Source organism: Nerophis lumbriciformis, linkage group LG31 (genome assembly GCF_033978685.3).
Source record: "Nerophis lumbriciformis linkage group LG31, RoL_Nlum_v2.1, whole genome shotgun sequence".
NCBI lineage: Eukaryota > Metazoa > Chordata > Actinopteri > Syngnathiformes > Syngnathidae > Nerophis > Nerophis lumbriciformis.
In genome coordinates this window covers 10,663,884-10,678,165 of record NC_084578.2, presented here as the reverse complement: position 1 = coordinate 10,678,165, position 14,282 = coordinate 10,663,884, and the positions used below count along the sequence as shown (strand labels likewise).

At 40.8% G+C, this 14,282-nt stretch overlaps 1 protein-coding gene across 1 annotated transcript in view; it reads left to right on the top strand.

Annotated features, from left to right (window-relative positions):
* rab3gap1 (RAB3 GTPase activating protein subunit 1) overlaps nucleotides 1-14,282 on the top strand; it is a 61,932-nt gene that overhangs the window by 1,917 nt on the left and 45,733 nt on the right. Inside the window, exons 3-8 of the mRNA XM_061926586.1 lie at nucleotides 4,579-4,657; nucleotides 4,744-4,873; nucleotides 5,206-5,284; nucleotides 10,013-10,132; nucleotides 11,891-12,056; nucleotides 13,283-13,382. Of these exons, the coding sequence (XP_061782570.1) occupies nucleotides 4,579-4,657; nucleotides 4,744-4,873; nucleotides 5,206-5,284; nucleotides 10,013-10,132; nucleotides 11,891-12,056; nucleotides 13,283-13,382 (674 nt within the window). The remainder of the gene's footprint in view (nucleotides 1-4,578; nucleotides 4,658-4,743; nucleotides 4,874-5,205; nucleotides 5,285-10,012; nucleotides 10,133-11,890; nucleotides 12,057-13,282; nucleotides 13,383-14,282) is intronic.

Genomic DNA, 14,282 nt, shown 5'->3' with positions numbered 1-14,282 from the left:
GGGGTGTTACCATTTAGTGGTCAATTGTACGGAATATGTACTTCACTGTGCAATCTACTAATAAAAGTCTCAATCAATCAATCAACCCCCCCACCCCCTAGGGGAGACTGGATGCAATGGACGTCGAGTGGGTCTGACATAATATTGTGAAAGTACAGTCCATAGTGGATCTAACATAATAGTGAGAGTCCAGTTCATAGTGGGGCCAGCAGGAGACCGTCCCGAGTGGAAACGGGTCAGCAGCGCAGAGATGTCCCCAACCGATGCACAGGTCCACCCCGGGTCCCAACTCTGGACAGCCAGTACTTCATCCATGGCCACCGGACCTGTCCCCCCCCTTTGTTTATGTATTGTTAATCTTAATGTATTTACGATGCTTAGCTATTAGTTATCCAATTTGGCTAGTTAAACTACCGTATTTTCCGCACTATAAGGCGCACCTAAAAACCTCAAATTTCCTCAAAAGCTGACAGTGCGCCTTATCATCCGGTGCGCCTTATATATGGACCAATATTGAGCCACAACAGGTCTCGCAACTACGGTAACTACGCCGACTTAATCTTCCCCCTTCTACGGCTGCTTACCGTAGAAGAGGAAGCGCTTCTTTTTCTACGGGGGAAAATGAAATCGGCGGCTGCTTACCGTAGTTGCGAGACCTAAACTTTATGTAAAGACCCAAAAATGGCTCCTATTAAGAGACACGCTTACGACACAGAGATTAAACTCAAGGCGATCAGTCACGCAGTAGAACACGGGAACAGAGCAGCAGCGAGAGAATTTAACATTAACGAATCAATGGTGCGGAAGTGGAAGAAGCAACATGATGACCTGCGCCAAGTAAAGAAGACTAAACAGAGTTTCCGAGGGAACAATGCGAGATGGCTACAGTTGGAGGACAAACTCGAACAGTGGGTTGTTGAACAGAGAGCAGCAAGTAGAAGTGTCAGTACAATCACTATTTGTTTTGTTGACATTCCCTTTAGCGCAGCTCCATCTTATGGATGCATAACGTAACCCCAGCCTCTACTGTAGCGTCTATTCCAGGAGTCGGGAACCTTTTTGGCCGAGAGAGCCGTGAAAGCCAAATATTTTAAAATGTATTTCCGTGAGAGCCATATAATGTTTTTTAACACTGAATACAACTAAATGTGTGCATTTTTAAGTAAGACCAACATTTTTACAGTATAATAAGTCTCAGAATAACATTGTTATTCTGAAGCTAACCATCCATCCATCCATTTTGTACCGCTTGTCCCGTTTAATAACAAGTAAAATACTTCTTACCATTAATGCAACTTCTCGAACAGGTGGGGTAGAAAACGGATGGATGGATTAAAATGCAACAGAATGTTTTATATTTTGAACATTATTTTTAACTCTGTGATTGCCAGCGGAATTATTCATTACTTATCGTGTTAAGCAATGTCAGCTAAGATTTATCTGAAAGCCAGAGGCAGTCATTAAAAGAGCCACATCTGGCTCGAGAGCCATAGGTTCCCTACCCCTGGTCTATTCTATGCGCCTTATAATGCAGTGCGCCTTTATATATGAACAAAGTTTTAAAATAGGCCATTCATTGAAGGTGCGCCTTATAATCCGGTGCGCCTTATAGTGCGGAAAATACGGTAACACTATACTGACAGAAGCACCATGAACACGCTGTATTCAATCAATCAATCAAAGTTTATCTATACAGCCCTAAATCACGAGTGTCTCAAAGGGCTGCACAAGCCACAACGACATCCTCGGCTCAGATCCCACATCGGGGCAAGAAAAAAACTCAACCCAATGGGATACAATGAGAAACCTTGGAGGGGACCACATATGTGGGGACCCACCCCTGGGCGACCTGTGCAATAGACGTCGAGTAGATCTAGTTAATAGTATTACAGTTTTGTGTAGATTAAAAGGTGTGCGTCACATTATTAGTTGTGTGTAGTAACATTTGGACTTGCTACAATATGTAAGACCCACAAAACGTATTTTTAAATCAATTTCTGATATAAAACGGTGTTTCAATAACTATTTGTGAGATACTGCAGTGATACTTCAACTTAAACGGGAACTGCACTTTTTTAGGAATATTGCCTATTCACAATCCTTATGTGAGACAAGCACACATATATTTGTATTATTATGTATTATAACTCATAAATAAACACCAGCAAAAAGTCAGCTAACAATGGATGCAATTAGTCGCTGTATTCTGCGGATAAAGTGCTCTAAAACATCCAAAAACCTCCATCAATGTTTTGTATACATGATGTAAGTATATGCTGTATGTAATGTACTAACAGGCACATCCATAATAACATGTCATATTTACATATTGTAGTAATTTTAAGCATACAGTGGAATATCAATTTCACAGACACATCACGTTCCCATTTCAACAAAAACAGCAACACTACTACTACTCGTGGCACTAAGTATCACATAGGAGTTTTGCCAAGTGCTAAACAATAAAGACATTACAAACATAATAAAACAATGTGTGATCTGATTGGCCATTGCAACGGTCTGTATGTGCCCCGTTCACCTACACTGCACAGACCGGTGCTATATTGTCTCAGAAGGCCTCAGGCCGAATTCATGCAGCGCTGGCAACAAGCTACCTGATTTCTGATTGGATAAAAGCTCTAACATAAAAATAGCAACACTAAAGCCTAATTGCTTGTATTCCGTCACGTGACTTTTTCCCGGAAGTGAAAACCAGTGATGGTCAAGCAAGCAGCACGCGAACGGAGTACAAAAGAGGCTTAAATCTTCCTGCAAAAAGCAGATACGAGCAAAAAAACAAACTATGTAATAGAATAAATCCCTATACATCATCAAAAAAGATTTGTCGAGTGATATCAAGAATGATACTTTGGTCGTGTTCCCAGACATATCCAACTGTTGTGCCCTGGTCGTCATTGAAACACCTCAATAGTGTACAAAACGGGCTATTTTCCGGCGCATTTAAAAATCAATAAACCTTCATCAGCCATTAAAACATATCCATACCTGGTGCTATCAAAATTAAAGTAATTGTTAAAAAATATTAAACATGACAAAATAAAGAAATAAAATATTCGAACCCACAATTTTTAGAACCCATTTCTAGCCATAAGCCAGTGGTACTGCTCATAGTTGGTAGATTCGATTGGAAGTGGGGGACAAACAATTTCTCTGGCTGGGACAGATTAGCCCGCTTCGAGGGTTGGCCGACCTCGTCTCACAAGATCTGGCCTCCCATTAAATGTTCTTCTTGAAAATGACCTTGCAAATATACATCTGCTACCTAATCAAAGTTTTGCTCTCCTTCCTTGTGGGTTTTTAAAAAACGAGTATATCAGATTCCTCTGCTAGGAAGGAAAACATGAAAGACATTACAAATATAATAAAACAATCTCTTACTGTACTAAGTCTGCGCTCAGTGGGATGCCGCCTTATGGAATGTTCATGTCTTCATGTATAGATGAAGAATTAATCATAATCCTCTTACTAGTGAAAAAAATGTGTCCAAACAAGTGTTTTTTGTGTCATAGTCAAATGTCAAAGTTAATCAACTTCTCAGCTAATGGCTTTGAACCCTCTACTATCCAGATGAGAGACATGATTTATAATCTAGAATTAACGTTCACTAACTCAGAGGCAATGCAGCAGCAGCTTAGTATGTCAATATAGTAACATAAGCTAGTTACCTCTCTCTGAACACTGTGCTGCTAAAATTAGTTTGTTAATGTTAGCACTTATAATAACAATATTGCTAATACTTGGTTAATATTCAGATCACGAGATGTAAATTCAGTATTGTTGGCGGTTTTTGGATGTTTTTAGAAGCCTTTATGGACATAACATAGTACTTCCATTAGCTGCATTGTTAGCCACCCCGTACTTGCCGTATTTTAAGAATTAAAATACATATATGTATTTTTTTTAAAGTGCAGTTCCCCAACTAGAGTTTTGAGATAAGAGCTGTATTTCGGCTAATTGTTATGTTTTAAATTGTGAGCAAAAATCAGAGTTACAAGCATCCTCGCCATTATTTGGCGTATCAAATGCCAGTGAACCCCGTAAGATTCGCCCAAATCATCCGGTCTTACTCGGAAGGAAGAACGTAAGCGGGAAGGACAGTGTTGCAAAGAAGTAGATGATATTCATTGAATTTAAGAAGGAAATCATCAAGTGTGTAGCCAATTTGGCAAAGCAATTTGAGTGTATCACTGCTCGTCGGCACCATACTGAAACAGAATGAGTCTAACACCAGCCAGGGATGTTAAAAATAATATCTAAATAGAGGAAATGTATCCATTAAAATATCTGCTGATGTTGTGTTTGACAGAGACACATTTCAAAGGAGATACTATAGAATTATGCTCTCCAGGTACATTATTTTTGCATTACTTTATAAAACTACTGTAGATGTTAGTAGTACATTCTATTGTATTTATTTTTATACCATAACAATTAAGCTCTTAATTTGAGGTACGACTGTATTCAAACATGTTTGCTACTGAAATAACCGGGGAAACATTTTTAACCCTGATGCTTTATAATATCTGCTGACAGTAAACCATATTACCTTATTTCAAGGTTTGTGTCAAAGGTTGAGGAGGTGTTAAATGAATGGAAGCTAATTGGAAACTCTACGCGGAGGTTATCCAGAGAAAAGGTAATGTCATTAAATCGAGTCGTTAATGTTTATAGCTAAACACCTCTACTGCTATTTGACACTGCTTCTACGTTGTTCGAACACAGGGTGACTATACAAGTGGCACTTGGATTGAGGAATCTCAGGAGATTAATTTTGTGGATTTTAAATTCTCCATAACCCATTACGCCTTGGTACAAGAACAGGACGGCAGTGCAAATGTTGAATTGGAAGACGGTATGGGCAACTTCTTACTACATTACTGTGTGTCAATTTTGAGACTGTCACAAATCAAATCCAAATTTAAAATATACTTTAAACTATGTTAAAAACAGTGCATGTTAGAGAGAATGTATATACTGTTTTACCAGAGACAGGTAAATAATTGTACACATAAAGGGCTGTAATCATTACAACTGAATGTTTCAGTAGAATTTACATTTTGCTTCATTGAAATGTCAGTACTGACACAGATGTCACTTTATAGAGAACCGAGCCATGTTCTTAGAAAACACACATGCAAGGTCTTCCACTCATCATTAACCCTGCAATATTTCCCTTATTTCCAGATGCCTTTCCTGTTGCAATGCAGGACCTACTGTGCACGAACAATGACTTTCCCCCTCGAGCCCACTGTTTGGTCAGATGGTGAGTTCAATCCTCTATTTTATCCAGTGTACAATTTATTAGGGAAGTCACAGTCCACACTTTTGGCCTTATCCCAATCTGATTTTGAGTCTCGATCTGATACTTTGACAATAGATTAAAGAAATTAATCTTTTTTTTATTGCAAGTAAGTGAAGTAAACCCAGTAACATATTTTTCCATTTTAACCCAAACTCAGTTGCTAGAATTTTATTGTTAAATTCATGTTGGTTTTTACAGCATATTACTGTAAATGGAAAAACGATACCACTGTTTTTTGTGAAAATTCTGGCGACTGTACCGTAAAATCTGTTGTAATTTTTACAATATATAATTTGATGGAAACCCTTATTTGAAATCATAAGTCAAGCATATATTTAAAGGGGTCATATGATTAAAAAACACTTCATTTTGGTCTACATAACATGTACGGTATTGATGGTTCTTTGGTGAAAAAATTGCATAGATTTTATTTTACATTCCTATTTGTAAGGCATATTTTTGCTCCCTTTTAAAACAGCTTTTTTTGAGAGGCGTAGTTGTTAGATGCAAATTATCAATCACCACGCCTCTTTTTGCGTTCGCCCCCGCCCGGCAAAAATGTTTTGTATTTTTTCAGCTCTCTAGCTTTTATTGTGCATTTTGGACATTGATGACCAGCACCAGCCGTCGCCGTAATTTATTGTTGGCGTGATAAGGAGACTATATACGGGCAGACGACAGAAAGGAATCAGACGCCATAGGCTGTCTGTAGCTATACACTATGGTTAAACTCCTACAGAGTCTGTATCTCTCCAATGCTAAATCCCGGACATATCCATGTGTACGTTTTTTTTTAAATTATTTGTTAATTGGATTTTTGACATATACAGTCCAGAAATAAAATTTAACATGTCAAATGTATTTTTCTCCCCCAGACAAGTAACCCACAACAATTGTATACACTAAACAAAAATATAAACGCAACACTTTTGTTTTTGTTCCTATTTTTCATGAGTTGAACTCAAAGATCTAAAACTTTTACTTTATACACAAAATACCTATTCCTCTCAAATAGTGTTCACACAACTCTCTAAATCTGTGTTAATTAGCATTTCTTCTTTGCCAAGATAATCCATTCCACCTCACTGGTGTGGCATATCAAGATGCTGATTAAACAGCATGATTATTATTATTATTGCACTGCGTGTGTGTGCCTTAGGCTGCCTACAATAAAAGGTCACTTTGAATCGTGCAGTCTTATCACACAGCACAATGCCACAGATGTCACAACTTTTGAGGGAGCGTGCATTTGGCATGCTGACAGCAGGAATGTCCACCAGAGCTATTGCCCGTGAATTCAATATTAATTTTTCTGCCATGAACCGCCTCCAAAGGCGTTTCAGAGAATTTGGCAGTACATTCAACCGACCTCACAACCTCAGACCACGTGTAACCACACCAGCCCAGGACCTCCACTTCCTTGATCGTCTGAGACCAGCCACCCGGACAGCTGCTGCAACAATTGGTTTGCATAACTAAAGTATTTCTGCACCAGCTATGAGAAACCATCTCAGGGAAGCTCATCTGCATGCTCGTAGTCCTCATCGGGGTCTCGACCTGACTGCAGTTCGTCGTCGTGACCGACTTGAGTGGGCAAATGCTCACATTCGATGGCGTCTGGCATGTTGGATAGGGGTTCTTTTCACGGATGAATCCTGGTTTTCACTGTTCAGGGCACTGTTCAGGGCAGATGCCAGATGCGGTTTGCTGATGTCAATGTTGTGAATCGAGTGGCCCATGGTGGTGATGGGGTTATGGTATGAGCACAGAGATGGTACACAGATACCGTGAAGAGATCCTGAGGCCCATTGTGCCATTCACCCGAGACCATCACCTTATGTTGCAGCATGACAATGAACAGCCCTATGTTGTAAGGATTTGTACACAGTTCCTGGAAGCTAAAAACATCCCAGTTCTTGTAAGACCATCATACTCACCGGACACGTCACCCATTGAGCATGTTTGGGATGCCGTGGATCGGCGTATACGACAGCGTGTTCCACTTCTTGCCAATATCCAGCAACTTGGCACAGCCATTGAAGAGGGGTGGACCAACATTCCACAGGCCACTATCAACAGCCTGATCAACTCTAGGCGAAGGAGATGTCTTGCACTGTGTGAGGCAAATGTTGGTCACACCAGATACTGACTGCTTTTCTGACCCCCCACCCTCCCAATAAAGCAAAACTGCACATTTTAGCGTGGCCTTTTATTGTGAGCAGCCTAAGGCACACCTGTGCAATAATCCATCCATCCATCCATCCATTTTCTACCGCTTATTCCCTTCGGGGTTGCGGGGGGCACTGGAGCCTATCTCAGCTACAATCGGGCGGAAGGCGGGGTACACCCTGGACAAGTCGCCACCTCATCACAGGGCCAACACAGATAGACAGACAACATTCACACTCACATTCACACACTAGGGACAATTTAGTGTTGCCAATCAACCTATCCCCAGGTGCATGTCTTTGGAGGTGGGAGGAAGCCGGAGTACCCGGAGGGAACCCACGCAGTCACGGGGAGAACATGCAAACTCCACACAGAAAGATCCCGAGCCCGGGATTAAACCCAGGACTATTCAGGACCTTCGTATTGTGAGGCAGACGCACTAACCCGTCTTCCACCGTGCTGCCCTGTGCAATAATCATGCTGTTTAATTAGCACCTTGATATGCCACACCTGTAAGGTGTGTAAATGGATTATCTTGGCAAAGAAGAAGTGCTCACTAACACCAATTTGTGAACAATATTTGAGAATAATAGGTATTTTGTGTTTATAGTAAAGTTTAAGTTCAACTCATGAAAAATAGGAACAAAAACAAAAGTTTATATTTTTGTTCAGTATAAAATACAAAATAATGAACTAAACGCCACAGACAACTGAGTGTCCCCACTTAGGTGCAGCAAATAAATAAATAAATGATAAATGGGTTATACTTGTATAGCGCTTTTTTACCTGCTAGGTACTCAAAGCGCTTTGACAGTATTTCCACATTCACCCATTCACACACACATTCACACACACATTCACACACTGATGGCAGGAGCTGCCATGCAAGGCGCTAACCAGCAGCCATCAGGAGCAAGGGGTGAAGTGTCTTGCCCAAGGACACAACGGACGTGACTAGGATGGTAGAAGGTGGGGATTGAACCCCAGTAACCAGCAACCCTCCGATTGCTGGCACGGCCACTCTACCAACTTCACCACGCCGTCCCCAATACACAAAAGGCTCATCAATTATCTACCTTTCAATTACTTTTCAATCCGGGTTTAATTTGAGATCAGCGTCTTTTACATATGATAGGAAACCACACCATACTTTTTAAAACTTCACAGAACAACCGTTCATTGTCAGCCTATTTTTCTCTAGTTTGACAAAATACAGAACATCTTTAATCCAGCCGGTTTGGCAAGTAGGCGCTGTTGCCTTCCAATTTAACATAATGAGTCTTCCAGCCAACAAAGTAGTAAATGCTACAAGATTCTTTTTGGATTTGCGAAGGGTAGATGACTGAGGTGCTACCCCAAGTAGTCAGCTTAAAGGATTCAGTTCGATCTTTTTGCCAATTACCGAAGACAAAGTATTAGAAATGTCAGTTCAATAACTGCACAGGCATGGGCAAAGCCAAAACATATGTATTAAGTTAGCTAGAGACTGTTGACAGGATCACATACTACCGATATTCCCTCATACATATTAGCCAGCCAGACCTTGGTATAATACATACGATGCATTAGCTTGCAGTGAATAAGGCTGTGTCTAGCACAAAGAGAATACTTATGAACTCTACTTAAAAAATCTGTCCAGCTCTCCTCAGATAGGTCACTCCTGTGTGACTTAATGGAATTCAGAGACTCAAGTGGAACACATTATTGTAAATACATGTACAGTTATTGATTCTTTTAAAGCCAGAAGTGGTGTCAAAGAAGCATCTAAAACTGTGTCAGTCGGTAAGTTTAGAAACTTGGGAAAAGTATTACGAACAAAACTACAGATCTGTAGATATCTAAAAAAAAAAGTGTTGATTATGGTTTGAAAATGTATCACAAAGTTGCTGGAAAGAGGTTGTGTTGTCAATATATACATCTTTAATGGTGTTGATACCCAGGCTTCACCATTGTAAAAAGGGACTATCGACAAGAGAGGGAGGGAAAGCATGATTAGCAGTGATGGGTGCAACACTAGAAATAGTCTATAAACCAAAATAGTGCTTTAACTGAACCCAAATTCTGAATGAGTTTTTTACGATTGGATTTTTCGTAAAAGGGGAAGTAAATGAGTGGTTTGGAGAGTGAACCAGAGCCCTAAAAGGTACTGGTTTAGTTGAGTTAGCCTCCATAACCAGCCATAACTAAGGGGATATCCATGTGTTTTCTTACAAAGTGATGACACAGCCAAGTAACTTACATGGTTGTTGTTTAAACTATGGTCTTTATTTTCTTCAAAACAATTTTGGACTAAGTACAATACGTTATCTAATCATTCCACTCTAAAAAACAGAGCAGTTCAAATATATTATGAGAAGCCCGATATTAGTATGATGACTGACATCCATGCCTACTGATGGTAAGTTTTTTGCCACAACTGTGTCGAGATTTGAAGCACATTGTCATGACAATTGTGGTCAATAAGATGGTGATATGAACACACAATCCTTACATGATGCATGTTTCTGTTTCTGGTAACAGGTACGGTATTCGCGAGTTTGTGGTCATTTCCCCAGGAACCAACGTTGAGGCTATAATCAGCGAGTCAAAATGCAATTTGCTTCTAAGCTCCATCTCCATTTCTCTGGGCAACAGTGGCTGGTAGGAGACCATCAACACAATCTACACTGTACAGTCACCAAATATATAAACACAGCTTTAAAAAAATGTTTTAAAGTTTATTTTTTGACCATGTCTGGAAAGAAAATCGAGGTGACAACTTCAGATATATATTTAAGCAGTGTACATTTTTAAAAGATCAATTATGATACTTTTAGAGAAGGTGGGGCGTGGTTTCATTTGCAATTTATACATTTTACAAGTTATAAAAGTCTTCTACTTGTCTTGGGGCAACATTCACTCTGGGCGGGTTGAGCCGGCTTTCTCTCTGGCCCTGACAACATCCCGAACCATGGCGGCCTACGCACAGCGGTCCTGTGCTAGGGCGCAGGTGTTGGCGAACAAGTCTCAGTTACACTGACGCAGGCCAACCACCTCCGAACCCAAGAGTTCGGAGAGGTTCTCCTTGATCGTCGGTGCCCTGGTCATCAGCTGTCCGCCAACGCGCTTTTTGCCATTGAGGCAGTAGGGGTGAGAGGAGAACACCGCAAACCATCTCCCCCTCTGGCCGTCGAGTTGCATGACCAAACCAGGGCATAGACTAAGGCGTTGGTATCGACAGCCGGTAGATAAACGATTCATGGGTTGGCACCGTAAGATGCGGCAGAGGCAGTCATTGTTAAAGACCTCCAGCGCTCGATGATCAGCTACCCTCATAGGTCACGTTTCCCCTCCATAGAAAAGGATAGTTCGAACAATGGCCTGGTAGATTCTCCGTTTGGTCACCAAGGTGATCTCCCTTTTGTCCCAGAGACAGTTGCGAAAATGTCCAAAAGCGGATCTGGTGGCACCTATGCAACCCACGATTTCAGCTGCACCCTGTCCTGTCGGAACCATCGTTAACCCAAGGTAGACAAAGAACTGCGCGTCTTCCAGGTCGACGCCCTCAAGAGAGATTAGGTGCCAGGCATCTGCCGGGATCAATGAAGTCATCACCTTTGACTTGGCTGCATTGATTCTGAGACCAACTGCGACAGCGGCATTGTGCAGACTGTCTAGAGCACCTTGCACCTCGCCGCTTGTGGATCCCATCAGGACGATGTCGTCTGTGTAGGCCAGGTCGTCACCACAACCTCTTGCCAAGACCTCTACGCCCGTGTAATCCTGGAACGCTGTGTTAAACGTAACGTTAAAGAGAGTTGGTGATAGAGCACAACCCTGTCACACTCCAGTCTTGACCTCGATGGTTTCCTTTTCCTCACCATACACTCTCACTCGGGAACATGTAAAAGGGTAGTAGCTTTGTATGAGACGCTGCAGCTTCACTGGGATGCCGTCCGCCTGCATTCTACTCCAAAAGGCACCCTGATCGACTGAACCAAAGGCAGCTGCAAAGTCAATGAAGCAGAGGACAGGAGGTTGTTGGTTAGCCCACTCTTGTTCCAAGACGCGCCGGATGTTGTGTATTTAATCAATGTACCCTCTACCGGCTCTACCCGAAAGCCACCCTGAGAAGTACTGCTATTTTGAGGCCCAGGCTCAACACAAACTGTCAACATTGTGTAGGATTGAATTCAAAATAGTTCTTTCTGCAAGGACACATATCCTAAAACGAATTATTCTGTAACTAAATATACAATAACATATACCTTACTGTATATTTTCTTAGTTGGTAAATCATTGTGTGGTTAACAGCTACTTGGTCACTTTCGTGCTTTTAGCTTCAGATCAGGTCAAATATGAGTTGTATTGAATATTTCTAACTACTATTGTGTGTTTTTTTTTGTCCTTTACAATCAGCCAAGTCCCCATGTTTGTGCAGATTCAGCAAAAGTGGAGGCGAATGTATGCTGGGGAATGCCAGGGACCTAGTGTCCGCACTGAATTTGAGATGGTTCATCTTCGCAAAGTACCAAGTCAGTACAACCACCTGTCCGGCCTTCTGGACATCTTCAAATCAAAATCAGTAAGTTCCAAATGTTGTTTAGCACCATAGTCAATAGTCTTTTTTATTTCTGTGGCAGAGGTATCAAACACATATTTATTCAGGGCAATTATGGCTGCCTTCAGAGGGCCACTTGTAACCGTGAATATACATGAATACAAACGTATAACAGCCTCATTACACAATTTACCTAGGCAACTGTTTTGATTATTATGTGTTACTAACAGATTGATAACTTGCTTTGAAATTGTAAATCAAGGTGACAAGCAGATATTTAGGTATTTATTTTTGATGACTAAAGAAACATTATTTTGTTGGATTATCATGTTGCATGATCTGATATTAAAGTGTACAACATATTCAATTGCATGCAGTACAGTGGAACCTCGATTGAGGAACTTACCGGTAAGTGGTTTATAAACAGGGTTCATGAATCCAAAAGTTTGTATAATGAAGCAAATTTCTCCATAAGAAACAATGTAAATAAGAATAATGGGCTCTAGCCTTGACAATTGCTATTTTCGTGAAGATTTGTACACTTTGGACACAATATAAAGTGCTGTATATCAAACACGCGTAATAAGAGGGTGATGGATTAACTATCTCTGTTACACGCACACACACATAAGTCCCTTTGGTGCCCTCACAAACGATCCGAAATCACATAAATTCTTAACTTTAACAACAATATTGCTACAATAATAAACATTTTTAAAAGTTAAATCCAATCACATTATCTTTGGCATATGAGAAGCTGACGAGAAAGGAGCAGACAGACAGAGGGAGACAAGGAAGGGATCAGAGAGAGGGGCTGTGTGTGTGTGCATGCTTGAAGTTCTTCTACTCTGCTCTGAAATAAGTCTCTGTTTGCATCTTTTTCCAGAAAATCCGTTCTCCTCACAATTAAAACTTGCTTTGTTGATTCTTCTATATTTGTGAGCGCCATTAAATACTCCTTTTTTTTTTTTAAACTACCGGTACACAGTGATTATCTCCTTCTTTCCACGCTGGTCTGGGCTCCGCCTCCCCAACAGTGCCCTGCTTTTTGCCTGCAAATAGGACACAAAATAAATGAATGAATGAAGCGTTAGTACACAGAGACATGGTTTGCACACAGAGGCATATTTGGCTGGATCGAAAAGTTTGCAAATAATAAATACAGGTTCCACTGTACTGTTATATTTGTGTCAATACGAGAATATGCTGAGTATAATGTGTTTTTTTTCTCACGTTTCTTTTCTCTTCAGGGATACACCATGTACCCCTTACCCCCAATCAACATTGCAATCCGTTTTACCTACATTCTTCAGGACTGGCAGCAGTATTCATGGCCACTGCAGCCTCCAGGTGGGCACACATAATGATTATTGATGATTATCCCACCAGTATACACTAACTTTCCCAAAGCATCGAGTTGTGTGCGATTAAAATGGTGTTTTGTAAATGGCTGTCAAAATGTTTAATACTGTGGACGTAGTTTGCAGTGGTGTACAGGAGGTCCTCAGTCTAGGAACAAGTTTCGTTCCTACAACTGTGATGTAAGTCAAGTTTTAGTGTCAGTTGGAACCAGGAAAAATAGTCAATACAATAAAAAAACGTGTTTCTCTTATGATCTCTGTTGTCTTCCACACTGGAAGTGGTGTTGAAAAGTTGGCTTTATTGGTAGGAGAAAGTGCTAATAATGAGACCACTACCTTGCTTATTTATCGCTATAGGGCGGTGCATGGAGCCAATGTTGATGTCTTCAATTTTTTTTAATGTTTATTTTTGCTTCACTTTCACTGTCTTTTTCTTTGACACGTTTCCGCAAGAAGAGCGTGCCTCACGCTTGAGAGACTTATTGGAGGTTAAAGTTTCCTCAGTGTAGCAAAATCATAATTTCAGACACAATTGACTCAAGCATGTTAAAGGAACACCTGCATGGATTGGACCTCCTGTTTTTTTTTTTTTTGCATGCTACTCTTGTTTTCTGTCCTAAGTTGACTGCTCGCTGGCCTCGGGGCCTGCTGTGGGACTGGGTGCCTCCGTGTGGGTGTCTGCTTTTTTGCCCATCAAGAAGTTGTTGTTTGATGGATAGATGCTAAGCTGCTTTGTAGGAGCCCTTTACCAAAGCACTGAACGTATAATGTAATCACAAATAGATATATATTTTTACAGCTAATAAATGAAATTTAAGCAATGCATGACAATTTGCCTCAAATGACATCCATATACAGAAGTACCTCAACTTACGAGTTTATTTGCTTC